This window comes from Symphodus melops (genome assembly GCF_947650265.1).
Source record: "Symphodus melops genome assembly, chromosome: 16".
In the NCBI taxonomy this organism is placed as follows: domain Eukaryota; kingdom Metazoa; phylum Chordata; class Actinopteri; order Labriformes; family Labridae; genus Symphodus; species Symphodus melops.
The window spans coordinates 701188-727740 of record NC_136706.1 but is presented as its reverse complement, the minus strand read 5'-3'; the positions used below and the strand labels follow the sequence as shown (position 1 = coordinate 727740).

The 26553-nt window shown below is 47.0% G+C and overlaps 1 protein-coding gene across 2 annotated transcripts in view; it reads left to right on the top strand.

Moving 5' to 3' along the window:
* Positions 1 to 15752: 15752 nt before the first annotated feature.
* pik3r1 (phosphoinositide-3-kinase, regulatory subunit 1 (alpha)) overlaps positions 15753 to 26553 on the top strand; it is a 142222-nt gene continuing 131421 nt past the window's right edge. Inside the window, exons 1-3 of one of the 2 annotated variants that reach the window (XM_079365074.1) lie at positions 15753 to 16025; positions 17224 to 17857; positions 18756 to 19337. In XM_079365074.1, the coding sequence (XP_079221200.1) occupies positions 17521 to 17857; positions 18756 to 18937 (519 nt within the window). In that variant the 5' untranslated portion in view covers positions 15753 to 16025; positions 17224 to 17520 and the 3' untranslated portion in view covers positions 18938 to 19337. Of the gene's footprint in view, positions 16026 to 17223; positions 17858 to 18755; positions 19338 to 26553 lie in introns of those variants that run through there. The other variant, XR_013780925.1, reaches the window with a different exon arrangement.

Sequence of the window (26553 nt, the reverse complement as noted above, 5' to 3'; positions counted from 1 at the left end):
TCGAGTCTGTCGACAGGGGGAAAAGAGGAGGATGGGTTGATGAAGCTTTATTTTCAGTGGGTAAACGCCCATCAAGCGTCCTGGTCTGACGCCGTGGAGCCGTGACGTTCGTCTCTGGGACGAATTTGGACAAAACTGCAGAATCTGTATTTCTTAAGGAACGAGCGCCGTCTTCAACTTTATTTGCTTGTGATGTTTTTTGGCCTGAATGAACATCAGTCGAGCGTACAGCTTCAGTGGGGAAATGAATGGCTCCTTAAATCATGTATGCAGAGGACGGAGCGGTTACTCGTTTTAAGGGGAAACCAGATTTTTAGATGTTTTTATTAAAGCTGAAGAAATCTGCTTGCATGTGATGCCTCCTGTAAAGCACTCCATACTTAACCCAAAGAAACTCTTGAGGCACAGTTTTATACAGAGCAAATCGTTTTTCTCTCGTTTTATTACATAGAATTAACTTTTATATAATCCATGTTCTCGCTCTCGTCGTACCTGAGCGCCTGGTTTTGTTCCTTTTCAAGCGCTGACATGTTCTGAAGTGGCCATAAAGCTTCTTTGAATCCTCAAAAACATGTCGAGACCAAGTGGAAACCTCCAGTTTTGCAAACTGAAGCCGACGTGGAAATGCAAAAATCCTGCAGTACCTGGAGTGTCCACTAGAGGCTGGCTGCAGCAGCACAGGAAGTCACATACACACCCATTCAAACAGCCTGTTTTTACAGCAGACATGAACATGTTTACAGCACATAGGTGTGATTAGCTCATGTCTCCATCCACACACACTGTACGGGGGGAATGTTTTGATGACTCAGCAGTTTTGATTGGATGAAGGATCAGAGTTATTCACAATAAGGCGTGTAGCTGAGCTGATTGACAGGTGGGCGCCGTGTAACAGTTTGTCAGGAGGCTTAAAACCCGCCTCAGCTTCCCGTGGAGGACAGATGTGTTTTCCCCCGCCGGCCTCGTCTTGAGTGATAAGATTCAAGATTTTTATTGGTCACATGCTCACACAGATGTTCAGGCTATGCAATAACGATAAACACTCAATTTAGTGACGCACATATATACAATAAAACAGAATATAATGTAAAACGTAAAAATGAGTTATTCTTTTATCCTGAGCTCGATGTTTAAAGCTTCTGGACCCCGAGGAAGGTTATAAATTCATGCTCAGGAACTTCACTGTATACATCGATCTGTTAGAAGGAGAAATCGAGTGCACGGTAGAAAGATATAATTAGACGGTGAGATATGTTGCTCCATTTGCATTAAAGCATTTATGTGAAGCGCTTGCATTAAGAGCGGGGAATGAACTGGAAAGCGAATACGTAATGACAGAGTCTATTTTAAACTCCCTCAGAGCACAGGAAGCACTTCTCTTTAATGGATGACTCACGCCGCCGCCGCCGCTTGTTGACTAGAACATGTTCCAGTGTTCCCAGAGCGGTTCTGCACAACCCCCCCCCCCCCGTACTGGGTTCAATCCAGGACTACAGTAGTCAGACGAGGTAAACGCCGCACTCACCCTTCACTCTGTGGATCCAAACACTGTGCAGGCTCGAGTTATCGGAGAGAAAACCTTTAAAGATTGATTCTGGCTTTGAACCAAAGACGTTCAGAAGTTCGATAATGAGATTCAGCATGGCTGCATCGCTCCATTTCCCGCCGGGGACAAAGGCGGGTGATGTAAACAAAAGTACGATGGACAAAATGACCCACACTGCAGAGGAGTAACAGTAAAGCATTTAACACGGCTGAGTGTGTTAAGTCAGCAGCAGTTCCCTCGATGTGCATTCCAATTATCCTGAGGAACAACAAAGAGTCTCCATCGAGCTTTCATGTCATTGATTTCATGCTTCAGCTTCATCTACAGTCACACTTTTTTCTTTCACGTCACCCTCCATCCCCCGAAACGTTACACAAACAAAAACAAGTGGAGACGAGGTGAATCGTTGGTCCTCATCCACCAACAAAGATCAAACTCCCAATTCACACGACGCTCTGCTCCAAATATGCTGCTGTTCTATTTTCAATAGATTCAAGCTCGCATCAAGATCGACCCAGACAGGAAGTAAAACCAGGAAACGCAGAGAGCGTCAGGGATTCTCTGTGATCTTGTAGTTCTCCTGTGATCTTGTAGTCTTCTGTGATCTTGTAGTTCTTCCTGTGATCTTGTAGTTCTCCTGTGATCTTGTAGTTCTCCCGTGATCTTGTAGTTCTTCCTGTGATCTTGTAGTCTTCTGTGATCTTGTAGTTCTCTGTGACCTTGTAGTTCTTCCTGTGATCTTGTAGTTCTCCTGTGATCTTGTAGTCTTCTGTGATCTTGTAGTTTTTCCTGTGATCTTGTAGTTCTCTGTGATCTTGTAGTTCTTCTGTGATCTTGTAGTTCTTCCTGTGATCTTGTAGTTCTCATGTGATCTTGTAGTTCTCTGTGATCTTGTAGTTCTTCCTGTGATCTTGTAGTTCTTCTGTGATCTTGTAGTTCTCTGTGATCTTGTAGTTCTTCTGTGATCTTGTAGTTCTCTGTGATCTTGTAGTTCTTCTATGATCTTGTAGTTCTCTGTGATTTTGTAGTTCTCCTGTGATCTTGTAGTCTTCTGTGATCTTGTAGTTCTCATGTGATCTTGTAGTTCTCTGTGATCTTGTAGTTCTTCCTGTGATCTTGTAGTTCTTCCTGTGATCTTGTAGTTCTCTGTGATCTTGTAGTTCTTCTGTGATCTTGTAGTTCTCTGTGATCTTGTAGTTCTTCTATGATCTTGTAGTTCTCTGTGATCTTGTAGTTCTCTGTGATCTTGTAGTTCTTCCTGTGATCTTGTAGTTCTCCTGTGATCTTGTAGTTCTTCCTGTGATCTTGTAGTTCTCTGTGATCTTGTAGTTCTCTGTGATCTTGTAGTTCTTCCTGTGATCTTGTAGTTCTTCCTGTGATCTTGTAGTTCTCTGTGATCGTGCAGCACTGTCTGATGGAGAAAACTCTGGTGCATGTATGTGGAAGTTTGAACGAGCACACAGTTGACACATTGAGCTTCAGCTCTGAGTTCAGCGTCAGAGCGCGAGGAGCCGGGCAGGAAGTCGTTCATAGTGAGGCTTTAGGTTGTTAGCAGCAGCAGTGACAGTGTTTACAGGAACAGTTCTGCTGGGTCCAAAGTTTACAGTAGCTCCTTTAGACACCTTCACGCCCACAGACTAACATTCACTCTGTTTGCAGAAGTACATCGGACCCTGTAATGATTCATCATTATGTTGAATCTGTTTTTAGGAAGGGGTTTCTCCGTGAGTTTAGCAGGGGGATGTTTGAACAGACAGGATGTCTCATTGTAAACAGGAACAATATCAGCAGCTCAGCACATGAAGCAGAACGTGTCTGTTCAGTCTGAGACGTCCTGAGTGCACACGATTAAACGATACGGAGCGCCCAGCCGTCATCACGTGCGTTCGACCCGGCTGGAGCTTCACATACAGAGTCAGCAGCAAGCGTGCAGGCCAAGCCTTCTCATGGCGAGCGCCACAACAAGACACGCCCGATAAAAGCAAAAAAAACAAAAAACAATGAAGGACTGTGTTGAGAATACATTGTAATTATATTAAAGAGCTCATAAAAACACGTGGTTTGATAAATACCTGAGTGACAGAGTCAATCAGAGCGAGCCGGATTATTTACGACCGCGCCGAGACCTCGGGCCACAAACGACTTCTTTCTCGTTCTGTAGTTTAGATAAAGACGCACCTCGCCCTGGAGTCGTCTCCGAGGAATAAACGCTTCCTGGGCGAGCGAGCGAGAGAGAGAGAGAGAGAGAGAGCTGCAATATTAGTGATATCGTTTCCTGGAGCGATGAATTGCCCCGGAGCAGTTTTCATAAATGTCAGTCATGCCCCGGCAGAGGAGCGCGCCGCAGAATTAATACGACATGTCAAACAGTTCTCGATCCATCTTTATTGGTCTGTTCTGTTGGCGCACCCAGTCTGAGCCTCCGGGCGCCGTGGACTCGTCCTGACCTGCACGGTGGACGCGGTGGAGAGTTCAGGATGTTTAACGAACAGACAGAATATTACTCAGTGGATCTTTGATTTCCTGAAGGATGAACCAAACGGGACGATCTGTGAAGTTAGCACAAGCTAGCCGCTGTCGTTTGGCGCCTCTTCCTGTCCAAGAGAAAAAAAACAAGCCAACTCAATGTTTACCCTCGTTTTGGAAGGCGCTCTCTCCGCTTGGCGCGTCGCCTCGCTGTGAGCGTTTTGGTGCTAAATCTGAATCCGTCATATGTGCTGGTTTGAACCGCCTCCAATCCCTGAATTGAGTCCACTCCAAATATAACTGCCCCCCCTCACACACACACACACACACACACACACACACACACACACACTCAGAAAAGTGTACACATGGCTTCTTGACCAGAACACATTGAGCGTGACATGAGTTATCACTTGTTTGTTAAATGAACCTTCATCAACATCAGATCAAATTCTGAGTGTTCTGCGTCAGAGGCCAAGGCCGCCTCCTAAGGGGGGACAAAGGGGAACCCAGTATCATGAGGGGGGGGGGGGGGGGGGGGGGGGGGGGGCTAAGTCCCTCTTAATTTATTACTGCTTCAGTTTAATGGGCCGCCTGTGGCCTAGTGGCTGGTGTACACGCCCCATGTACGGAGGCTATGGCCCTCCAAGCTGGCAGCCTGGTTTTGAATCTTTCTTGCACGTCCTTCCCCTCCCTCTCTCTCTCTCTCTCTCTCTCTCTCTCTCTCTCTACACACACAGTCCTCTCTCGACTTACAAGCATCAATTACATCTTAAAACTTCTTTCATAGATGTTAACTTTTATATTAAAGTCCTTCATCCAGTCCCCATGTATAAAAAAAAACACCCGTCAAATATCGACAGCTGTGATTGGCCGACTTGAATCGTGAAAACCTGTCTGAGCAGGATGGAAGAAAACATGAGTTTACAGATTGGCTGTGAACCACAGGCTCTATAGAGATGGATTTCAGTGTGTGTGTGTGTGTGTGTGTGTGTGTGTGTGTGTGTGTGTGTGTGTGTGTGTGTGTGTGTTTCAACGTCAGATCAACACCTGCTCCTGTGAGCGCGTCCTTAGCATGCTAAACGACGCTAACACAGAAGCGTTATCTCCATCATTAATTCTGCCTCTGATTGAGACGTCTCAATGCAGCCCCGTGTTTGTCTCGTGTGATGGACGCGCCGAGGGGCCTCCCGTCTTTTTTTTTTTTTTTATGACGGCAGATGGTCGACCTTACCCACAATGCAGCGATCTCTCCATCGTGCCCCGCTCACTGATACCTTCACTCTGCAGTGGGAACTGGAAGTGAGGCCCAGATGAAAGTAGCAGGTCATTGCTCAGAGCCCGGACCCCCCCCCTTCAGTGATGCATTCAAAGCCTCCATGCTCTTTCCTCGGTGGTGAGGTGTTTTTATTCTATGACCATCTGCTGACAGAGCGGGGACAAACGCACACTTTGAGGCGCAGAGGGACACTTTCTCCGTTATAAAACGTCGACTGACAGTCAAAACAGAGCCGTTAAATTCCTCCAATCAAATGAAGTTCTGTGGGACTTTACGGCTCAATTAAGGTTCTCTCGACTCGAGATGTGTGTGACTGTCTGCTAACGCCCCGTGGACCCAAGTCCCTCACTTCCCATAGCAGTTTAAGGCCTTTATGTATTTTGATGACTTAAATCATGAACGAGGATTATGAGAGCGACGATGTGAGATTTAATAACTTCATGGGTAAAATTAAAGAAGACTCCCAAACTAACCCAAAACCTGAGAGAACAAGGTGAAACCGCACGGAGCTAAAGAGCGTGGCGTGGACGGTTGGGAAAAAACAGGAAGCTGGGAAGTTCCCCCTCCGCACCGCGGCGACGTCATCTTCTGCCTTCAATACAGAGAAAGAAGAGCCGCCGCCTCCAACAGGTAGCTCGGAGGCTAACTGTTAAAGCTCACCCATAAGACATTAAATGCACCTTTTCCCAATTTTCATATATTTTCAAAAAACTGTAAAGAAATGTTTTCTTGGACCTTGATGTGAATTCAACTTTATTCATCAGCTTCATCGGTTCGTTGTAATTTTATTTTATTTTATTTATTTTTTTTTTATATATGTACTTTATTAATCCCACGAGGGGAAATTCGTTTGTTTTTTTTCACTCTGCATTAATGGAGAGGTCTCAGAGTGAGGCGGCAGTGCTCAGGAAATGGACTGGCACCTCTCCAGCTACCAGACCAGTTTCCAGACTTGGTCCGTGCCGGGACTTGAACCGGCGACCCTCCGGTTCCCAACCCAAGTCCCTACAGACTGAGCTACTGCCACCACTGTACACGTGTACAAACAGCAGCTTCATTCAGCTGCTGTGTAAATAAAAGCATCTTACAATCAGTCTGTGAATGTAGCAGCGGCTCAGTGACGTGGACGGACGAGGATCTACCAGGAAATTCAATTTGCAACCAGGTCTTACTGCCCCCCCCCCCCGTGTAATTCCAATCGACACTTTGAAACCGCTCGCTGTGTGCTGATGACGAAGTTGAAGCGCAGGTGAGAAATAGCTGGACGGATCCGCGGCGGCGTGGGTGCAGAGACACAGAGCGGAGTGTGTGTGTGTGTGTGTGTGTGTGTGTGTGTGTGTGTGTGTGTGGACATCCTGAGACTTTCTGCTGCAGACTTTATTAAGGATGCGTTCACAGCCGAGCCGTGTGAAACAAACTGCAGCTCGGCGTTTGGACACTTCGGGCTGCTGGGAATGTTCAAACTCCGGCCTGCTTGAAAACGTGTCGAGTTCAGCTCGCCGTGGTTACGAACGCGACCCGAACCAAACAATGGAAGTGAAACCAACAAACAAAAAAGCACGCCATTCCTGGAATCTGCAGATTTATGCACAACACTGTTTTGTTTTTTTTATTTTAATCACCAACATTTGTCAAAGAAGAAGTTGCCTACGGTTACCATGGCGACTGAAAGCTGCAAACAAAATCTAAAGAGCGCCAAGTGTCATCTCGCTGCGCTTTACACAAAACAGGAAGTCTTTGTTAAATCACAAAGTCTCGGCCTAAAAAGGCAAAAGTTACACTGGTAAGAAATCATAAAAATATTTATAATAATACTAATAACAAATCTTTGGCCGTATAAAATAGCGGCGGTTAGCTTGTGCTAGCTTGTGAAATAGCAGCGGTTAGCTTGTGCTAGCTTGTGAAATAGCAGCGGTTAGCTTGTGCTAGCTTGTGAAATAGCGGCGGTTAGCTTGTGCTAGCTTGTGAAATAGCGGCGGTTAGCTTGTGAAATAGCAGCGGTTAGCTTGTGCTAGCTTGTCCTGCAGGGGGCGCAGGAGGAGCGTTGTGTTTACAATCCGTGACGAACATTTCTTCTGAAGGTCAGCGCACATGAGGTTTCAACTGAGTGAGGTTTCCATCCACGGAGCCGCTCGCCACTCGCCGCTCGTTTAAGAGTGAAATATCAAACCGTGTGGACGGCGAGGGCTCATTTTGTTTGTGGTCGTTTCTTCCCTGACAATGAACAGATTACATCCCAGCGACCGCCTGCCAAATAAATCCCCTCCATGCCGAGAGGAGAGGGCGGTGGAAATTGATCGCGAGGCCGAGTCAAGCATCTGAGATGATCGTACTGTGGTTTTGTGAGTGTGTCATTAATGTGGAAAAGGAAACGCTCACGCTGGGACAGAACGTCTCTGCAGCTGTCTGACGGGGGGGGGACGGGGGGGGGACGGGGGGGGGGGGACAGAGCGCCGCTCGCTCACTCCATCCAATCTCTCTGAATTATTTCCTCCCTCGCAGGGACGGGCGTCGTGGCAAACACATCAAACAAGATTACGCTTATAGAGCAAGCGTGTGTTTACTCCCCTCGGAGACGTGTTTAATTTCGCCCGTTGCCTCGGTAACGGGAATCTCACAAAGAGTGGCTGTGGTGTTGCCTGTAATTATCGAGCAGCGCTTCTCCATCCAGGGCTTTCATTTAAAAAAAAGGGAATCGCTCCGGCTGTCATGCAGGCCCTGTGGCGGCGTGCACACGACCTTGGACACCATAAAACCGCAGCCGCAGGCGTGTGAGTCATCGCTGCTGTTCAACCTGTGAACTTGTGAATGAGCGCTGAGTGTCATTTCAAAATAACTTTAAGGGCGATTGATGATTTCCCGTTGTGTAATGAGATATTGTGGCGATAGAAAAATGATGTCCTCGGGGGGGGGGGGGGTTTCGTGTTTCGCCAGGATTCTGGTAACGACAGGTGAGACCAGAACTCAAAGGTCAGAAGTTCCCCTCTGTCGTGCTTTCTCATTCAAAGTTGTTTTATAAGATGCATGAAGCCGATGCTGCAAAGTGTAACATCCTGCAGTACCTGGAGTGTCCACTAGAGGCTAGCTGCAGCAGCACAGGAAGTCACATACACACCCATTCAAACAGCCTGTTTTTACAGCAGACATGAACATGTTTACAGCCTGCTGGGGGGGGGGGTATGTTTTGATGACTCATCAGTAGCTTTATAAATGTTTAAATTAAGCCCGTTTGGTGAAGAGTCGATCTTTTACATTTAAACTCGGCTCTGTTGTTGCATTCTGGCTCCAGACTTGATGATATTTTTCTTATCCAATCTGACGGATACTCAGACCAAGCTGAGAGCCATGCTGCTAGCGTTCCTAAAACTGACATTGAATGGAAGTGGGAGAGAGAAAAGCAGAAGGAGACGAGGAGGCTCGTCGGCCTCCTGAAGGAGGAGGAGGAGGAGGAGGAGGAGGAGGAGGAGGAGGAGGAGGAGGAGGAGCGTCCAGGATCCACCCTGCAAGAATCGTGTCTCGTCTCTTGGAGTGGTTTCAATCCCCCCCTGTGCGCCAAATGAGAGGGCCCTGGAGCAAGGCTGCAATCTCTGCTCGCGAAATCACTGGCCTGTGCTCCTCAGCCATAAACATGTCAGTGCAGAACTGGGTCAGTGTTCTCTGAAGGCGCACTTCAAACACCGAGGCCTCCGCTGCACAGTCAGCCGGCCGCTTTCTGCGCTGCACCTCCACATGATGTGGCCCATTTTTTACATTTTTTTTGCTTTTGTTTATGTGGCATGCCACCGCCTCTTTGCTCCCACAGCAGGCAGCGAGACGTTGGCGTGTGTGTGTGTGTGTGTGTTGTTATCAGAAAGGAAAGGGTTAAAAAGAGCAGCTCAGATTGATTGGAGAGGGTAAAAACAAGAGAGCATGAAAGAGGAGGGAGGAGAGCGTGTGCATAAAAGGAGAAGTTTAAAACGGAAGTCTTGAGGTGTCTCTGTCTGAAAAGAAGCCAAATTAAAGTCTGAATTTGAAAGAGACGCAGAGAGAGAGAGAGAGAGAGAGAGAGAGAGAGAGAGAGAGAGACAGAGAGAGAGAGAGAGAGAGAGAAGCCCTCTAAGCCTTCAGATGACAGCTCAGGTTTCTATCTGTGTCACCGACTTCCCAGAAGTCTCCCCCAACAGCTTGCCAACATTATTCATTAATCACAGCTCCGTGCTCGGTGCCGCCGCGTCCTGTTAATGCGAGGCAGAAGTTACTGACTTATATTTTTTGGGCGCCGTGTTCGCTCGACACGATACGAACCTCCTGATTCTTTTCTCTGAGTGCACGCCACTAAGAAAAACTAATTTATGCAACCTGCACATCGCTCATGCACGTACTACTCCTTTAAGCCCGGCAGCATTGCGTGTGCGAGCATATCTGAATGTGATGTATTAATGTCCATCCATTAGCGCTGCAGCTAACCCGCCGCTAGCCGTCGCGTCTTGTTTGACTTAATTGCCGCCACGGTTAAATCGAATGTGATGTTTTCTCATGCACTGCATCCCAAGCGTCTCATTAGTTACACTTTTCACAGCGTAAAAATAACGTGATGGGGGTCAAAGGTGAAGACGCAGGCGGATTTGAGTCGAATATAAAGCGGGAAAAAGAAAAGCGGGAAGGTTTGATTAAATATGATCCGCACATTAGGATCTCTTAATTGTTGGTTTTTAATGTGCGTGTGAATATAAACAGGAGCTGCACTGTGGTTAACCCCCGTTTTACACACGGCCCATGCACGCCGTGGTGCTGTCATTGGACGGCGTGCGCCCCGTCCCACTGGATCCTCTTCCGGAGGGGGGGTGTTTTTGAGGATGACTCGTTCATTCGAAGGCTGTTTAGACGTAATGTTGATGAAGTGATCGAACCCACGACTTCCTGTCCAGCTTGACGCACGCGGCGCTCCCGACACGCTCAACACCGTCAGAGAAGAGCCTGCGTGTGTGTGTGTGTGTGTGTCATCTGCCTGACTCACAGCGTTCACTGACAGTGTTTAAAGGATGAAGCCGTTGTATGTGCTCCACAACTAAAGAGGCATCACTTCTGTTGTGTTGTTGTTCTCTCCTTTTGAGTGCAGCAGAAAGCAGCTGTCACAACAAACTACAAACCGCCCACCCAGGAAGAGAACGCAACAAGGAGCCAGTCAGGGACCAGCTGCTGCAGCCACTCCCCCCCCCCCCCCCCCCCTTCAGAGTCGAGACGATACGATGCAACGAGAGAGGACAAAACATGCAGAGGCTTTTTAGCTCGGGTACAATCACTTCTATCTGAAGCAGTTCCACTGCCCGCTTCCATCGCTGCAACACCTGTTCACCTGATAACTGCTCTCATATCTGGCAAACCCAGGGGCGTCCAAAACGGCCTTCAAAGCCCCGCCTACCTTCTCTGGTCCAATCAGATCCAGAGCATTCAGGAGCAGAATCTAAAGTTTGAAGGAGGACATGTGAAGATTTACCTTTTGCTCTAAAAAGACATGTTTAATAATGTACTTCCTGTGTTAGCTTCTGCGCTACGTTCACGCTCTTCTCAGCTGTACTCACAGTATTTAAATATTCAACTCCCTGATTGACAGCGGAGTGAAAACCACGCCTGCAGATCTGTGTGTTTTCTCTCTGGATTCTTGTGCCAGATAACACTTGAACTGTGGCTAATACAGAACATGAAAGATTTATGGCCGGGTCCGGAGAAGAAGGTCGTTGTCTGCGGCGTCTGATGAGTTGATGGTTGAATGGAGAGAGAAGCCGTCCTTCAAACCAGAGGAATGTGGTTCCTGACAGGCACACAGGCCAAGTCTGTGCACGGCGTCGAAGACTTGAAGGAAGGATATGAAATCAGAGCGAGTGACGAAGACGAGCTGGCGTTTCTCTTTATGTCATACGTGTGTGAAAGGACTGAACGAGACTCTGAACCCGGTTACCATGTGAGATCTATCTGCAGAGTTGATTTAATGAAGCATGTAAGCGTTAAGCTGCAAGAACATGTGAACGCCACACAAAGACTCGGGGGCCCCCCACACTCGTAAGGGGCCCCTCGAGGGCTGACAAGACTTAAAACCAAAGCAGCGGCTTTTAAATGTGCAAATTTCACAACAACAGTAGGAAACCTCTCTGACGGGGGGGGGGGGGCCCCCGTGTGACGACACACAGCGGCGTCGCCCTGCTCAGCGCCACATGTACGGCCGCCGTGAAAAACCGAAGACAGTCGGTGAAAGTCAGCGAGGAAAGGAGAAGTTTTCCATCTGTAGGAGAGAAAGAAGAAGCAGGACACGACTGGAGGGGCCCCCTAAATGGAGTTTCGCCTGGGGCCCCAGCACGCTCTCGAGTCACCATTGACGGCACATATTTGAAGCATTGTGATGGAAAATGAGCCGTAATAATGAGGCGATATTACGCCTCATGTTTCCGCTGAATGAGTCTGTTTTTATGTAAATCCAAAAGGTGGGACGAATCACATTCCTCTCCTGGGATGAAGGACACTTAAAAAAAGAAAAAATCAAGGCATGACGGGAACACTGACCAATCAGAGGTGGCGATGCAGCGGCGAGGTGACTGAGTTTATAGTCGTCCTGCGGTGATGGGGAAGCGTGAGGAGGAAGTGTCTGTTTTCTGCTTTGTTTGAAGAGGCGTTGGTGGGTGATGCATTTCACAAGTTCATCTTATGTTAGCGAGCATTACGGGGTTCTCCATGTGAGAATTCTCAGCTTGCTCACAAAAGTAAAAGGATCGTTGAATGGCGAGTGAGGGGGGGGGGGGATAAAAAGCGGTGAGAGCTCTGCACACTGGCGTTAACCATTATATGAAGCTGCATAGATTAATGGTTTAAGGGGCCCAATCCACGCAGAATGAATTCTTTAAAAAGTAGGTCCCACTGCTCCAACATGAAAGGAACCCGTCCGCCATTTACCTGCTGATTTAATTTGGCGTCTGAGGGCCCATACGTGCACGCTACCCCCCCCCCCCCAACTGAGAAAAACCCACGTTCTGCAGGAGAAGAAAGAGGCTTTTTTTTTTTTTTTGCAACACGTTTGAATTCTCACACGTCAAAGAACATGCAGAGAGGTTAAAATAATCCTAAGACTTTCTGCATGCGTGCTCACATGACCGTTCAAGCGTTTGAATTCATGTAATCCTGCTTTGCCCTTACACATGCACTGTATCATTTAGAGGAACTATACTTTTCTTTAATTCTGAATTATGACCTTGTTGACCTATTTCGGTCTGTTTTGGACGGCTGCAGCTCAGTAGGTGGTCTGAGAGCACTTCACTCTCTGAAAATTACCATAATTAAAGATGAAGAGGTCCGACACGCTGCACGAGGGAGCTGGAGCGCTTCGAGGCGGCTTTCACGTCAGCTGAGAGTGACGTTCAGAGTGGACTTCTCCGTTTATTCTCCGTTTATGAACCCCGTCTCCATGTTTCACCTTTTTACTCGGATGTAACGCCACGATGTTCACGTCAGGGCGCTTGATCGCCTCGGTGTGAGTTTACGGAGGCCCGGATTCAGATCTCCTGCATGTCACTCCCCGATCTCTCTCTCTCTCTTTCTCTTCTGCAGTTTCCTGTCTTCTTGTCTCTAAATCAAAAGTTTAAAAAAGCCCCAAAATAAAACTTGCGAAACACTGAGAAGCAAAATGAGGAAGATGCGTTCAAATGAAGTTCAACTACGTCCCTGAGTCTGATGTCGGAGCGACCTTCAGGAGACCTGACCCCTGACCTTTTACTGCACGTCATCCCCTACTCTCTCCTCTCAACCTTTCATGTCTGTCTTTGGCTTTTCCCTTCCAATAAATTCAAAAAAGTCCCCCAAAAAAAACACCATTAAAAATATATTAAAAATCCCAAAATGAAGTGAAGGTGCAGTGCAGGAGCTGTGTTTGTTTAATTTCACCAAACAGAGAGCAGTAAGACTTTCAAGTCAATATCATTCTGAGTCCTGAAAATAAGAACAAACAGCTCAGCACTTTTATTTCATTAATAATTGGAGTATGTGTGGACTGAAGGCGGGACGTCCCATGAAAAGGGCGACACGTGTCCGTTCAGACGTTTGGATCGGTAAACACGCCGGCTCACGCTCTCCTGTTCACACTGACAAAGATCGTTTAATAAGTAACTTTACGATTGAACTGCAACCTCCTCCTCCTCCTCCTCTTCTTTTTTTATCCTTTAGCATTGACACAGGGGGGTTGTTAAGAAATGTAAAAAAAAAAAGTTTATGAGACGTTAGATGTAATCCTGTTTTATTTCAAGCTCTAGACTGTCAAAGTCCAGATCAATAAAAGCTCTGTGTGTGTGTGTGTGTGTGTGTGTGTGTGTGTGTGTGTGTGTGTGTGCAGAGGTGCAGTACGGGACCCGTCAGAGCAGCAGATGGGTCACCAGAGCCGGACTCATTAATCGGGAGGGGGGGGGGGGGGGCGAGGTGTGGTGATGGCTCAATGGGGGGATTACATCGTCTGGGGGTTCAGATATTAATTTCAATAATCTACAGCCTGATTTTAATATTCAGTGTCGATCTGCTGCGAGGACAAACTGAGTCTGCTGTTCTGCAGAGAAACAATGCATGGTCACCGTGGTGGCAGAAATGACGAGTTGCTCAGTTAAAGTCATCAAAAAGTGTGTTTCCTAATGGCCCTCGGCAACAGTTGAGGTTCCCATAGCAACGGCTGATTTCAACACCACCAACGAGCACATTTGCTTCACACTTGTTCCTCTTTTTTTCTCAGCGGTGAGCGGCGCCTGCAGAGCCCTGCTACAGGCTGCCGATACCCTCGCAAAGCAAAGCTGCTTACTGCCTGTTTTAGCACAGCCGGGACAGTAGGGTTAATGCTTGATAGGGGATTTCTGCAAGCCAGCCCTCTCTCCCCAACCGTAATTAGGCCACCCACATTCGCAGTCATGTGCTTGAGATGTTGACTGTAAGGTTTGGGTGCCTTCCACGCTGGGAACATGTAATGATTTATAAAACACAGACTGATTAAAACACCAATAAAGTGGTTATGCTTTCCTAACTTATGGTAATAAGCGTTAGTTATGCGGCACTTTTCAAAACAAGGATGCAAAGTGTTATCAAAGTGTTTCTCTTCATTGCTTCTATCTCCTTTAATCGCACTTTTCTTTTCTTATAAGTTAGAGGTTTTTGGTCTCCCTGGGTTCCTGTTCCTGGGATGACCCAGTCCGATGGTGGAGGCTGGGTGTCAGGACGTCCCCACCAACAGTCCAGAGGAACCTACAAGACTTGTGTTTGGGTTCCTATGATGTTTGGATCCCAATGTTGTTTGGGTTCTTATGTTGGTCGGGTTCTTATGTTGGTCGGGTTCTTATGTTGGTCGGGTTCTTTTTGGGATTCTGTAACCTCGGGGTCTTGTTGTTGATGGTTGGGTCTCTTTAATCTTTGGGATAATAATATTATTATCACAACAAGAGATCTGCAAATGTTAATAAAAAAAGTAAAACAGTGTAAAAAGAATAAAACCCCCTAAAGGTAAAAGATAAAAACAATTAAACCCTAAATAATGTGGCCTTTAATAAACAGTTTTAATTTGGATTAAGAGTGTTGTCTTTAGGATTAAAACATGGTCAGATAGTCCTTCCCGTTACAGTGCATCAATCCTTTAATAGATTTAAAGAGGATAACATACTCCTAATGATGTTGTGTATGAGAAAATATATTTGTGCTCATATGGTTTAGTGAACAAGTTAAAGTGTGCTGGACTACAAAACAGAAAAATAAAGGATATCCCAGTGTTTTCTTTAAGGCTTTTTACATATCCTGTGTGTAAAGTGATATCTTTACATTGCCTTGATTACTTCGGCTGTGAAAATAAATCCCTGCCAAGAACAAGAGCACATGCTGTTGAAAAGAAAAGTATGCTGGTTATTAAAAGGCGCTGACTTTGTGTGCACAAGTTATGTAATTTCCATAGGTGTACATGAGAAGGCGGATGATGCGTTCAGGTGCTGCTCGGGTGTTCCAAGCTTCCGAGTTAGAAAGTTGTCCTTTCTTCCGACTTCCTTGTGGTCATGTGATTTCAGTTCTGAAAGTCGGATTGATGTAACAACAGCAATAAACAGCGTTGATGCTGCGAACAAGATGATCAGTGAAATGTAACTGTTATATGTTAATATAAAGTTGATTTGCATAATGTGAAATGATGAAGAAGGTTAACGTTGGACCAAACATATGTTGCCCCCCAGGTGATGACGATTCAGACGACAAGTCGGGAAGTCGGGCACATCATTATTTTCCGAGTTTACGACTTGTTCAGGTTTTCATTTGCATTTTACAACTCGGAGAATCGTTTTTTTTTTTATGTGTTCGACACCACGTGAATGCACCAGGAGTCCTCCACCTTCAGCGTCGTTCTGATTGGTTGTGATTGCCGAACGTTAATGATTGATAGAGGTGCAGACCAATGAGCGGCCGTGCTTTGTCCTGGCCCCCTCGTCGGCAGAGGAGGCGACGTTCCAGCAGGGAGCATTTTGTTCTGGACGAAGGGGGGGGAAGCCGTGCCGTTATGTGGACAGACTGCGGGGGTTTGTAAAAGTGTTTGTCCTGCTCGTTAAAACGGATTTAAACGCCAAATGAGGATTCTTGTTTTATAACCTTACTGTTAAAGGATATTGTCGGGGTTGCAGCTTGTCGATAGTGTCCCGTAAGTCAGGCGTTTGATCGAAAAGTGTGGAAGGAAGAGGACTCGGACGGATTCGTGCAAACTCGGTATGTATCGGTACGGCTATTCAAGCAAGCAAGAACATGTTTAAAAACACCATATAGAAAGTAGTTATAAAAGAAGACACTAGTTATCAAGTAGATGTGAATGGTTTCTTGCTTTAAAGTTACTTTTTACCACTTTGTTAACTTGCAATTTCGCCTTTTTTCCTCGCATAGGGAAAAAGGCCTCTGTATTTTGTCTACTTTATCGTCAGTGTTTGTTGTTTGCCATAAAACACCATTAAGGTCTAAACGCTCATTTAATCCACGCCAATTTAGCACGACTCCACCGTGTTAGCATGCCGATGCTAACTGGGGAACTGTTAACGGATCTGCTCTCGCGATAGTTGTCATTACAGACTTTAACTTTAAACTCTCGCGATAGTTTTCACTGAAACTTTAAACGGTCTGAAATTTTAATTTACACGAGTTACAAACCTCACATCAATTTCCAGTTCCACTATATATACCCCTGGCGTCGCTTCACACTCATTAACATACCACAGCTGAAGCCTTGTAGTTATTTAACAGAGTTAGTGGGAGCGTAGTGATGTTAAAGAGGACATATTATTATATATTATTACAATGTATTATCCCTCTTTTTCACCTTTTCAAAAAAGCCTCCTGTTCTTTAAACTATAACATGAATCAAGCAGCCGGGGAGGTTTGTGATCCAGTAGAAACCAGCTCTCTCTGAATGCTCTGTTTTGGCGTGTGTGTCTCTTTAAGAGCCCCAGAATCCCACTGTGACGTCACAAGGAGAGCCAATTTGAAACGCAGCATGTTCCTTTGTGTTTTTAAGACATAATTCCCCTGTGAACGTTTCATACTTCAGAGCGGACCTCCTCGGTACTCTCTCTCACATCTCAACCCCTCCATTTTCAAAGCATGTTTTGACAAATTAAGGCGGGTGTTAATCAATTTAGTAGATTATGGATTAAAAATCTGATACAGGCGGTGTCTCCCTCTCTCCCACACAGAGCAAAGCAGCGATTTTTAGTTACACTTTTGTACCCACTGATATCACTTAAAGCCCCAAGAAGTATAAAAACAAAAAAGATATCATTATACTTGTGCACCATAATATCTTATAAAGGCTTTCGTGCACAATATAGATGTCTTGTTTATCTAAATATTGCATCTTATAGATACTCTTCTTGTCCTATGCCATGTATTGATAAATTCCTTCGTTCTCATCCTACAGGTCTCGGGAGCATTCTCAAAATTCCAGCTGCAGGCCATTTTTTGATGGGTACATACTGCGAGGCGACACACCAAGAGAACTGGAAATCGTTCAAAAGAGACAGGACCTGCGAAAGAATGAAGACGAGCTAGACGGCGTTGTCTTCAGGGAACTGTCGAAGCCGAGCTCTCTAGGAAGCGTGCACCTGCGGCAAATGTGCACCCGGACCGAGCGCACAATCAGAGAAACCTGAAAAGTGGCTTTTTTGCTGCCGCGAACGTCGACTGCTTAAGAAAACATTGACACAAAGTCGTCAACATGAGTGCTGAAGGGTTTCAGTACAGAGCGCTTTATGACTACAAGAAGGAGCGGGAGGAGGACATTAATCTGCATGTGGGGGATACGCTGTTGGTGAGTAAAGGAGCTCTGGTGGCGCTCAGCTGCACTGACGGGCTGGAGCAGAGGCCCGATGAGATTGGCTGGCTGCCAGGCTTCAATGAAACCACTCAGGAAAAAGGGGATTTCCCCGGGACATATGTCGAGTACGTCGGAAAGAAATGGATCTCCCCCCCTACGCCTAAGCCGAGACCCCTCAGACCCTTACCTGTAGCTCCGGGCGTCTACAAGACGGAGGCAGACTCCGACTCAGAGCAAGGTGAGTTAACCCCAAACAACAAGAAATGTGTTTTCCTCACAGGCCGGTTAATCTTTACCCGCCTTGTTGCATAACGGTGGTCAGGTAAGTCCAGTCGCTCCTTTAGTTCCTGTTGTTTGGGATTTTGGTCTCGGATAGCGGCATGGGGTCGACGCTAACGACTCCCCCCCCCCCCCCCCCCCTAAAAAAAAAGAAATGCAAGAAATGTGCGACACTCGAGGTAAATGCTCAAATTGGTCGAAAAAAAAACAACCTAAATCCCAGAAGTAAACAAATCCAAATTGCCTCCTGATTGGCTGCGGCTGCTCCAAAGACATTTTACAGCCTTTAAACGCACGGGAGGACGCCGCCGCGGCCTGATGTCGGCTCTGCTCGTTGGGTTTTATATTGTTCGCATTTTACCGCCGCAGGTTTGAAAATTTGCCGCGATTGCAGCTCGACAAGAGTCGGGGAAAACAAAAAGAGTGAGACCGACTTTTTCAACACTCAAATCGTGGTTCTGTCGTTTGCTCCACGCCGGCGGCTCGATTTGACAGCTTGTCAGGTGAATTAACCACGAACTGAACTTTGACCGAACTGAACAGGTAAGGTGTGAAGACGCCCGTAATGACGAAATCTTTGGACCAGTCGTATCAGCCAGTACTTCCTGATTCGGTCCGAAAGTTTGAACCATCTAAAAAAAAAAAAAGTAGGGGATAAAGTAAGAACAGAGGATCAGCTGTTTGGATTGGACTGCGGCCCGGGGTCTTTGTCACAAGCTGTAATTTGGGTCGAGATCAAACTGAAGAAAACGAAGAGCAAAACAAAAAACGAAGATCTCAAATATTTGGAGTCGGCTGAATGTGGCTCCAGAAAGATGCTGATTTAGCAACAAGTTTCTCCTTCCTGCTCTCTGCAGCTGCGCTGAGTGTGAGCCAGGCTGAGTCCCACAGGACAATGACGCTGGCCCTCCGCCAGAGAGCCGAGCACACCCGAGCGTCTTGTGCCCGCCATATGGCTGGAGAGGACATCATCTGTGTGTTCGCCACAGAGCCACATCTTAAGGGAATATCGTTCACTTATCAGCGCGGGGAAGGCTGATTAGATCACTATGTGCCGGTGATTAAGGCAAATTGCTTCGTCCCTGAAACCCTGAAGGAAACAGCTTGGCTAGCTCTTCTGTTCCAGATAAGATTATGACTAGCTTAGCAACAGGTTCAGACAGGAAGAGAAATACTGCGGAGCTACAAGTTTGCATATATCCAAGAATATGGCGAGTTTTTAAAGGGATCGTTCTTGCAGTTTTGCACCACACGCTTAATAATCCTTTTTTTTTAGCACGTTGACGTTGAAGCAGCTTCGAGCCTCGATTCAAAGTTCGATGCATTTCACGAGTTATTTTTCCAGTTTGCGTGTAAAAGCTGCCCTCGCCGCTCGGGCCACATCCCCGAATGTGCAATTAAAAAACGTGCATCTTTTTAAAGACGCTGCGGCTTTTCTTTTTTTTGCATGAATGTGCGCCTGAAGCGTTTTCTGCTCACCTAAAGAGCAGCTGCAGTTGCCAGTTTCTGCCTTTTGTGGTGCGATTGTGAAATTCTTTTTGCTGTGGTTTTGCAGGGCGAGCGAGCGAGCGAGCTTGCATGAAGGGGGCATGTGTTGAATGGCTGTGTTGTGGTTGAGTGGCAGTGCTGAGCCCGGAGCGAGTGTGAATGTAGCACCGGGAGAAGAAAAGTCTCTGTGTGCTGGGCTGTGTGAGAGGGGGGGGGGGGCTGAGAGAGGCCCCTGAGGTTGTGGGTAAGAGAGAGAGAGAGGGGCCCTGTGAGCGCTAGGGATAGTGTGCGAAAGGATCAGGACTGGAGCGGAGCCGGGGGCTTGGTGGAGGGGCTGAAGCAGGCGCTTTGGGGGCCCTTCAGGGGGACATGCATGCTCGAGGGGGCTTTGAAGAGGGGATCTGCGATGGAGGCAGGGTCTCCTTTTGCTCCCAGAGTGTTTGTGATTTATTGCCCCACCACCAAGGGATTTCACTCCCCTTCCTCCCACTCCTCAGCTCTTTTTTTTTTTCCTTCTCTTCATCCTCCCACTCCTCCTCCTCCTCCCCCCCCCCCCCCCCTTTTTTTTAATGTTTTGATAGTTCCTACAGTCGGCTCTGGTAGGGGGAACGGAGGTTTGGAAAGGGGCCTCATCTCGCGGAGCCACAGGGGTTTACATGAGTGCAGCAGATGTGGAGAGAGAGAGAGAGAGAGAAGAGGGCTTGGCTGGGAAACTGTTCTGCCTCATTCCAGCTCTCAACCTTAAAAAAAAAAAAAACATTAAAAAGTGTTGCTCTTTTTCTGGGCTGACAGTCGAGCGAGTGTTGGGACCCGCCAAGCGAGAGAGGAAGTGGAAGGATGAATGTGCTCAAACGTCGGCGTGCAGCTCGTGTACACGTTGTTAAATTCTCTGAAAGCTGCAGGAATGACACAGACGGAGCAGCTCGTGCTGTCGTCTTAAGATCCTTACATTGTGTCCTGTCATGTTGCACGCTGAAGCCCCAAAAACAAACCTCTAGATGTGTGTGTGTGTGTGTGTGTGTGTGTGTGTGTGTGTGTGTATGAGCATTCCTCGAAATGTTTATGATAAAAAGCGCTCGTTACTCTGCGTGCTCTCACAAGGATCGGGCTGCATGCTCGGTCTTGTTTGAGGGGGGAAATATTTGATGCCATCGGGCATCTCCTGTTTCTCGTCTGAGGCTGATTATGTGCTCGCCTTTCACCTCGCCAACCCTGCGTCGCACGCTCGCTTTGTTTCCACTCACACGGACGCACAAGTCCAACGTGTTGTAGTGAGTCTTTTACAGAACTCCTTATTCCAGATTTGATCACTGTCCATCGTACCTGTCGGTACTTGGGGCGTGGCGTGGACTTTGTGGAACATCTGGGCGGAAGATGTTCACCTTTGTACGTGCATGTGCAACCTTTAAAGAGGGCGCTACTGGAAGGAAGCGAGCTGGCTGTGCTGAGGACACGGGGGCTGGGAGCGCGATCGGCATAGCTGCAGATTGAGATAATGCAGCTCTCCTTCTCGGGGCCTCTTTCACACTCACACTGACATCTGCTCTCTCTCGCTCTCTGTCTCTCTCTCTCTCGCTCTCTCCGTCACTCCATCTTTCTCCGCTCAGAATTTAATTCCTGTCTTCCAAACTTCTCGTCTAGGAACGTTTTGGTTGTCGGAGAAGGAAGAGCCTCGCATCCATCGAAGTTTGCAAATCGAGACGCCGCCAGTAAAAGTCGATCTGATGTTTTATGAGTTCTCCTGTGTGGGCCCGACGGCGTCCGAGGACAGGAATGTGTTGGCGCTCCTTTTGGTGCAGGGCTGTTTGCACAGACTGCATGGGTAGACTGATTTGTAGCTTTGTGATGAATCAGTATTGTGCTAAATGCTGATTGCAGTAGCCCGGCGCACAAAGCGGCGGGACAATAAATGGTCGCACGCTGAATGGGACGTCGGCGACGGGCTGTTTGACACGAACGCTGTTATCAGTGGTCGTGCTGCTACATTTTAAATTGGGTGTCGATGGGTCAGCTCGCTGCCGAGGTCGTCAGAGTTTCACGTTTTAGAGTGACACAGACGTCCTTATTTGAGGCGCTGCAAATTGTCCGTTTCCACGACGACGTGGAAAGATCTGAGCTTTTCTTCTTCCGAGTCTAAGAAGTTGCTTTTTATTCAACGGGGCCATGACTCCGTGGTCACCTAGCAACAAGTTGCAACAGTTGCTTTTTTTTTTTTTTTTTTCTGCTCGTGTGCCCGACGCTGCGGCGAGCGCAGCGCACGACAGCATCCGAAATTCTGAAAAGATCAGATTTTTTTATGTAGCATCTGGTGTAACCACGACAACAATAACCATGACGTGGCACAACAAGACGCGTCCTGTTACAACAGTGAAATCACTTTGATAACTGTTGGAAATATTTTTAGTACTCGACAAAAAAACACGAATTCAGTCAATTTTTGAATTTAATTCAAATTTGACGTGTTGCTCCTTTAAATGACGCTTCCTATGCTAATTCTAATGTTTGTCTGGTTGGTGTTGGTCAACAACAGGAAGAAGAAGAAAAAAAAGACTTCAGATGTCAAGGAGTCGTTTTTTTTAAATTGCTATTCTTGGTCGAAATCATTTAAAAAAAAAAAAAAAAAAATTAAAAAAATTCTGTTGAATGTCACGAACGAGGCCGAAGATTCTAACTAATAACTAAAAACGATTCCACAAAGGAAAAGCGTCATGAATCTGTCATAGCTTCATGTACAATTACACCAGCTTGTAATCAGGGTCAGAACAGCGGCCTTACACTCGGCTCGTCGCAGCGCTTCCTGTGACATCAACTGCTGTAATTACGTCCATCTTTAAAAATATCTCACTCCACGCTGATGTGACGAGAGAGGGGGAAAAAAAGCCGTGCAGTGTAATTTCAGGCCTCAATAAAATCAACACTGTAATTAGATTTTTTTTTTTTTTTTTTTCATCCTGGGCTGCATTAGTTTATGAGTGTGTGTGCATGAAAGCGTACGTAACCGTTTCATTACTCAAATTGTGTCGCAGCAGAGACAGTCGGAGTCGTCTGATTGGGTAAATCTTCTTTAGTGGGGTCGGAGCATGTCTGCGAGCAGGATTAAGACCAGAGAGGGAGAATAAGACGGAGACAGACTGATAAAACCTGAGGGTGAGGTGCAGTGAGACACCAGGCAGATTAGGGAGAAACAAAGTCAAGAGGAGAACAAAAGGTATTTCAAATATGTTGCATATTTGACGGGCGGGGCTGGGCGGCGGGCGGGCGAGCGAGGTGCACAGTGTGTCAGCCTCGTGCTGTGGAGGTGCGGCAGGTTGTTGCATAACTCCCCTCAGCAACATAGATCAGAGGCTCCGTTATGTTCATGTGGGATTTATTTCCTCCCGTGTGGGTCACGCTGTCGGTCAGCTCCTCGTAAAAAATAAAAGCAATTACTTGACGGAGCGCTCAGCGTTCATTTGATGCGACGCCAAGGAAACCCAGCGAGACGTTTCACTGCCGAACACTGCAGATACTCATGATTAAACCGTCAGCCGAACACTACAGATACACATGATTAAACCGTCGGCCGAACACTGCAGATACTCATGATTAAACCGTCAGCCGAACACTACAGATACACATGATTAAACCGTCGGCCGAACACTGCAGATGCACATGATTAACCAGTCAGCCGTACACTGCAGATACACATGATTTAACAGTCAGCCGAACACTGCAGATGCACATGATTAACCAGTCAGCCGTACACTGCAGATACACATGATTAAACCGTCAGCCGAACACTGCAGATGCTCATGATTTAACAGTCAGCCGAACACTGCAGATACACATGATTAAACCGTCGGCCGAACACTGCAGATACACATGATTAAACCGTCAACCGAACACTGCAGATACTCATGATTTAACAGTCAGCCGTACACCGCAGATACACATGGTTAAACCGTCGGCCGAACACTGCAGATACACATGATTAAACCGTCGGCCGAACACTGCAGATACACATGATTAAACAGTCAGCCGTACACCGCAGATACACATGGTTAAACCGTCGGCCGAACACTGCAGATACACATGATTAAACAGTCAGCCGAACACTGCAGATACACATGATTAAACAATGACCAGCTCCATGTGCAACATCATGGATGGCCTCCCTCCTCATTTAATGCTCGCTTTCCTCCCCTGGTTGGACGTCTGTGACTCCCTCGTCACGGGCAGAACCCGACCCGTCTTGCCAGACATGGCGCCGATTCGTATCTTTTAGCTCCGTTTAAAAAAAGACTTTTTGGGGGGTCGATTAAAAAAAAAAAACAGATACTGATATATCGGCTGATATTTTTCCAAGATCTGTGAAATCTGTTTGTAGCGATCTAAATTTATGAATTTGTTGCTGCTTGTCCACCTGTTTGTTTGTAGAACGGCGCCGTGGACCAAATGTTCTTTCTCTTCAGCTTCGTGTCTTGTCTCCTCCTCCCGTTGGCGTCCTCAGCACTGAGAGGTCAAGTTTAATTTTTTCAGACGTGATCGATGGAGCGGGAAAATATCGACCTCACATGAGTCGATTCCAAACAAATTGGATTTATAGCTCTCTCTCTCTCCGCCCCCTCAAATCAGACGCTCACGCTATCTGACATTTGTTCCGTATTTAATGAGTTGGTTTAAATGTGTGTATATATATAAAAAAAATTTAGAGGGAATAACTGTACAAGGTACAGAAGCTCCGGCCTCACACACCTCGTGCACGCTCGCTCACACACCTCGTGCACGCTCGCTCACACTCAGAGTGTCTGTGGCATTGATTCCCATTAAACCTGCACCGGAAGCTGTGGTTCCATGTGTCGGTGTGGTGGTGGTGATTCATCGATGGCTCTGCTCTCCATAGGGTTAATCAGCAGCCTGTAGCAACAGCCTCCTCATTGGCTGCTGCTCAACACGTGCACTGCACCTATCCACCTGCAGGGGGAGACATTGCCTGCCAGCAGACTTGAGCTCAGAGCTGTTTCACACTTTGACTTCCAGGACAGGCATGTTAGAAATGTTTCAGAGAAATCAGCTTTTTGAGTGTTTTGATTATTTTGGATAAAATGATCCCAGTTCGTTTACAAGCTGCTCCCTGCACATCATCCACCTCCGCTCCTCCTTAATAATGCATTTCGGTGTACAGCACACTTCCTGCACCGTGCTGTGCCGTCACACGTGCAGTGAGGTGCTTTCCACGGATTATTAATTTTTAACTGCCGCGCCTCTTCTAGACCTTTCTCAGACGGGGGGGAGAAATAGAATAACCTGAAAATGCTGGTCACTTGAGTCGGCCCCCTCTAAATTTAACCAAAGTGTGCGCTATCTTTAGCGTGTCCGTCCGTGTTGCCCCAGCCCTGTCCTGCCCACAGTCTGCAGTTTGTTCGCTTCAGACATACCATTTCAGCAGGGGAGATTGTCCCCCCCCCAACACACACACGCACACACACACACACACACACACACACACACACCACAGCAGCACCAGCTGCATGGACGAGCTGCGGTTGTCTCACTGGCTGGCTGAGGCCTTCTGGGATATGATGAGAAGGTCTGCATAGCATGCAGGCTTGCAGGGACTCGTCCGAGGCCCCCCCCCCCCCCCCCCCCCCCCCCCCCCCCCGTCTCCCTGCTCGCTTTCACACAAGTTGCCACAGGAACAGACCTTTCCTCGAAAATGTCTCGTGATGCACGCCGCCTCTGAGCCGCTCTCAACACAGACGGGACTGTTATTATTAAATATTGTTGTTGCTGCAGCGATGCAAAGAGGATTTTGTGGCGTTGATTCAACAGGCTGGGATTATCAGTGTGCATAGGATGAAGGTGTTAGTGAATGTTTATGTTTGCAGGATGCCTGCAGCTCACGACTGTCCTGCAGATTATTATTTAATCTGGAAAAAAAAAAAACAATAGAGATGTGACTGATGTTGAATTCTGCAGACTTTGCATTAAAAACATTTTTGGATTATTAGCTTAATTGGTTTTCTGTTTATCATTTTGATTGGTACCATCGAGGGTTCTGGTTTTCTAACCTTGTTGGGTTTTTTGCAGGAAAAGTTTGGTTAAGTCGGAGCTTCATGAAGACTATTTTTAAAGTTTGGCATCGTTGTTAGAAAACGATAAACCGAGGACGGAGCAGCTAAGACTTCTGATTTATGTACCTCCTGGCGTGGATCTTCGCGGCGCTCATGCGGAGGCTTGCAAGATCGTTTGATCGGCAGCCAAAACATCCCAGAAGTCATCGCAGGTCGCTCCAAACATTTCTGCCATCTCTCGATGCAATCCAATCGTTGACCGTATCAAGACGCGACTGTGTGCGGTGACGCTCGCTGGCCGGGCCGCTGACGGCGAGGAGAAACACAAACCCGTTGAAATCGGTCAAATTAATGACCAAGAAACTCAGAGCAGGAGATTTTAAAAGGTGATCACTGGCGGTTTTCAAACGATGGCGAGTGACACGTTGACGTCACAGGCTGTTAGCGTTAGCTTGATGTCATTAACAGCAGCTGTATTTTTAACTTGAAAAACAATAAATTTTACCGGAGTAAAATAAATCGTTCCTCAAGTTGAGATCTGCCAACCGAGACGTTCTTCTTCTTTTGTTATTAACCTGCTGCAGGAGAACCACGTCACACCGTGTCTCTGCTAAACAACCTGGTGGGATGTTTGAAAGTCACGACTCGTTAATAATCTACATTCAAATCTTCATAATTTGTCTGAAATCTTAAAATAAAAAAATCTCAGAGGCTGTTTTGGTAAATTTCATAAAATCTGGTGTGTGTGTGTGTGTGTGTCTGTGTCTGTGTGTGTGTGTGTGTCGGGGGTTAAATTTAACTCGGGGTTGTGATTCGAGTTTCTCAGAAAAAGGTTGGCCGTCGAATGGCAGCCGTGTTGGATGTCTCGTCTGGGAGCGAGGCTTCACTTCCAAGGTGTGCGATGGCAGCCCGGCGTGTCTCCGTCGCTATTTACAGAAACTCTGCCGTTCCATCTCCGAGTTCATTGCTTCTTAGAAACACCCCCCCCCCCTCCCTCTCCGCTCCCCCCCTCCCTCCCTCTCCGCTCCCTTTCCCAGCTTTGCAGTTCCAATAATGTCTTCCAGATGACCAGTTGTCCTACATGCACTTTAGCGTGTTCTGTGGTCGGTGAGCC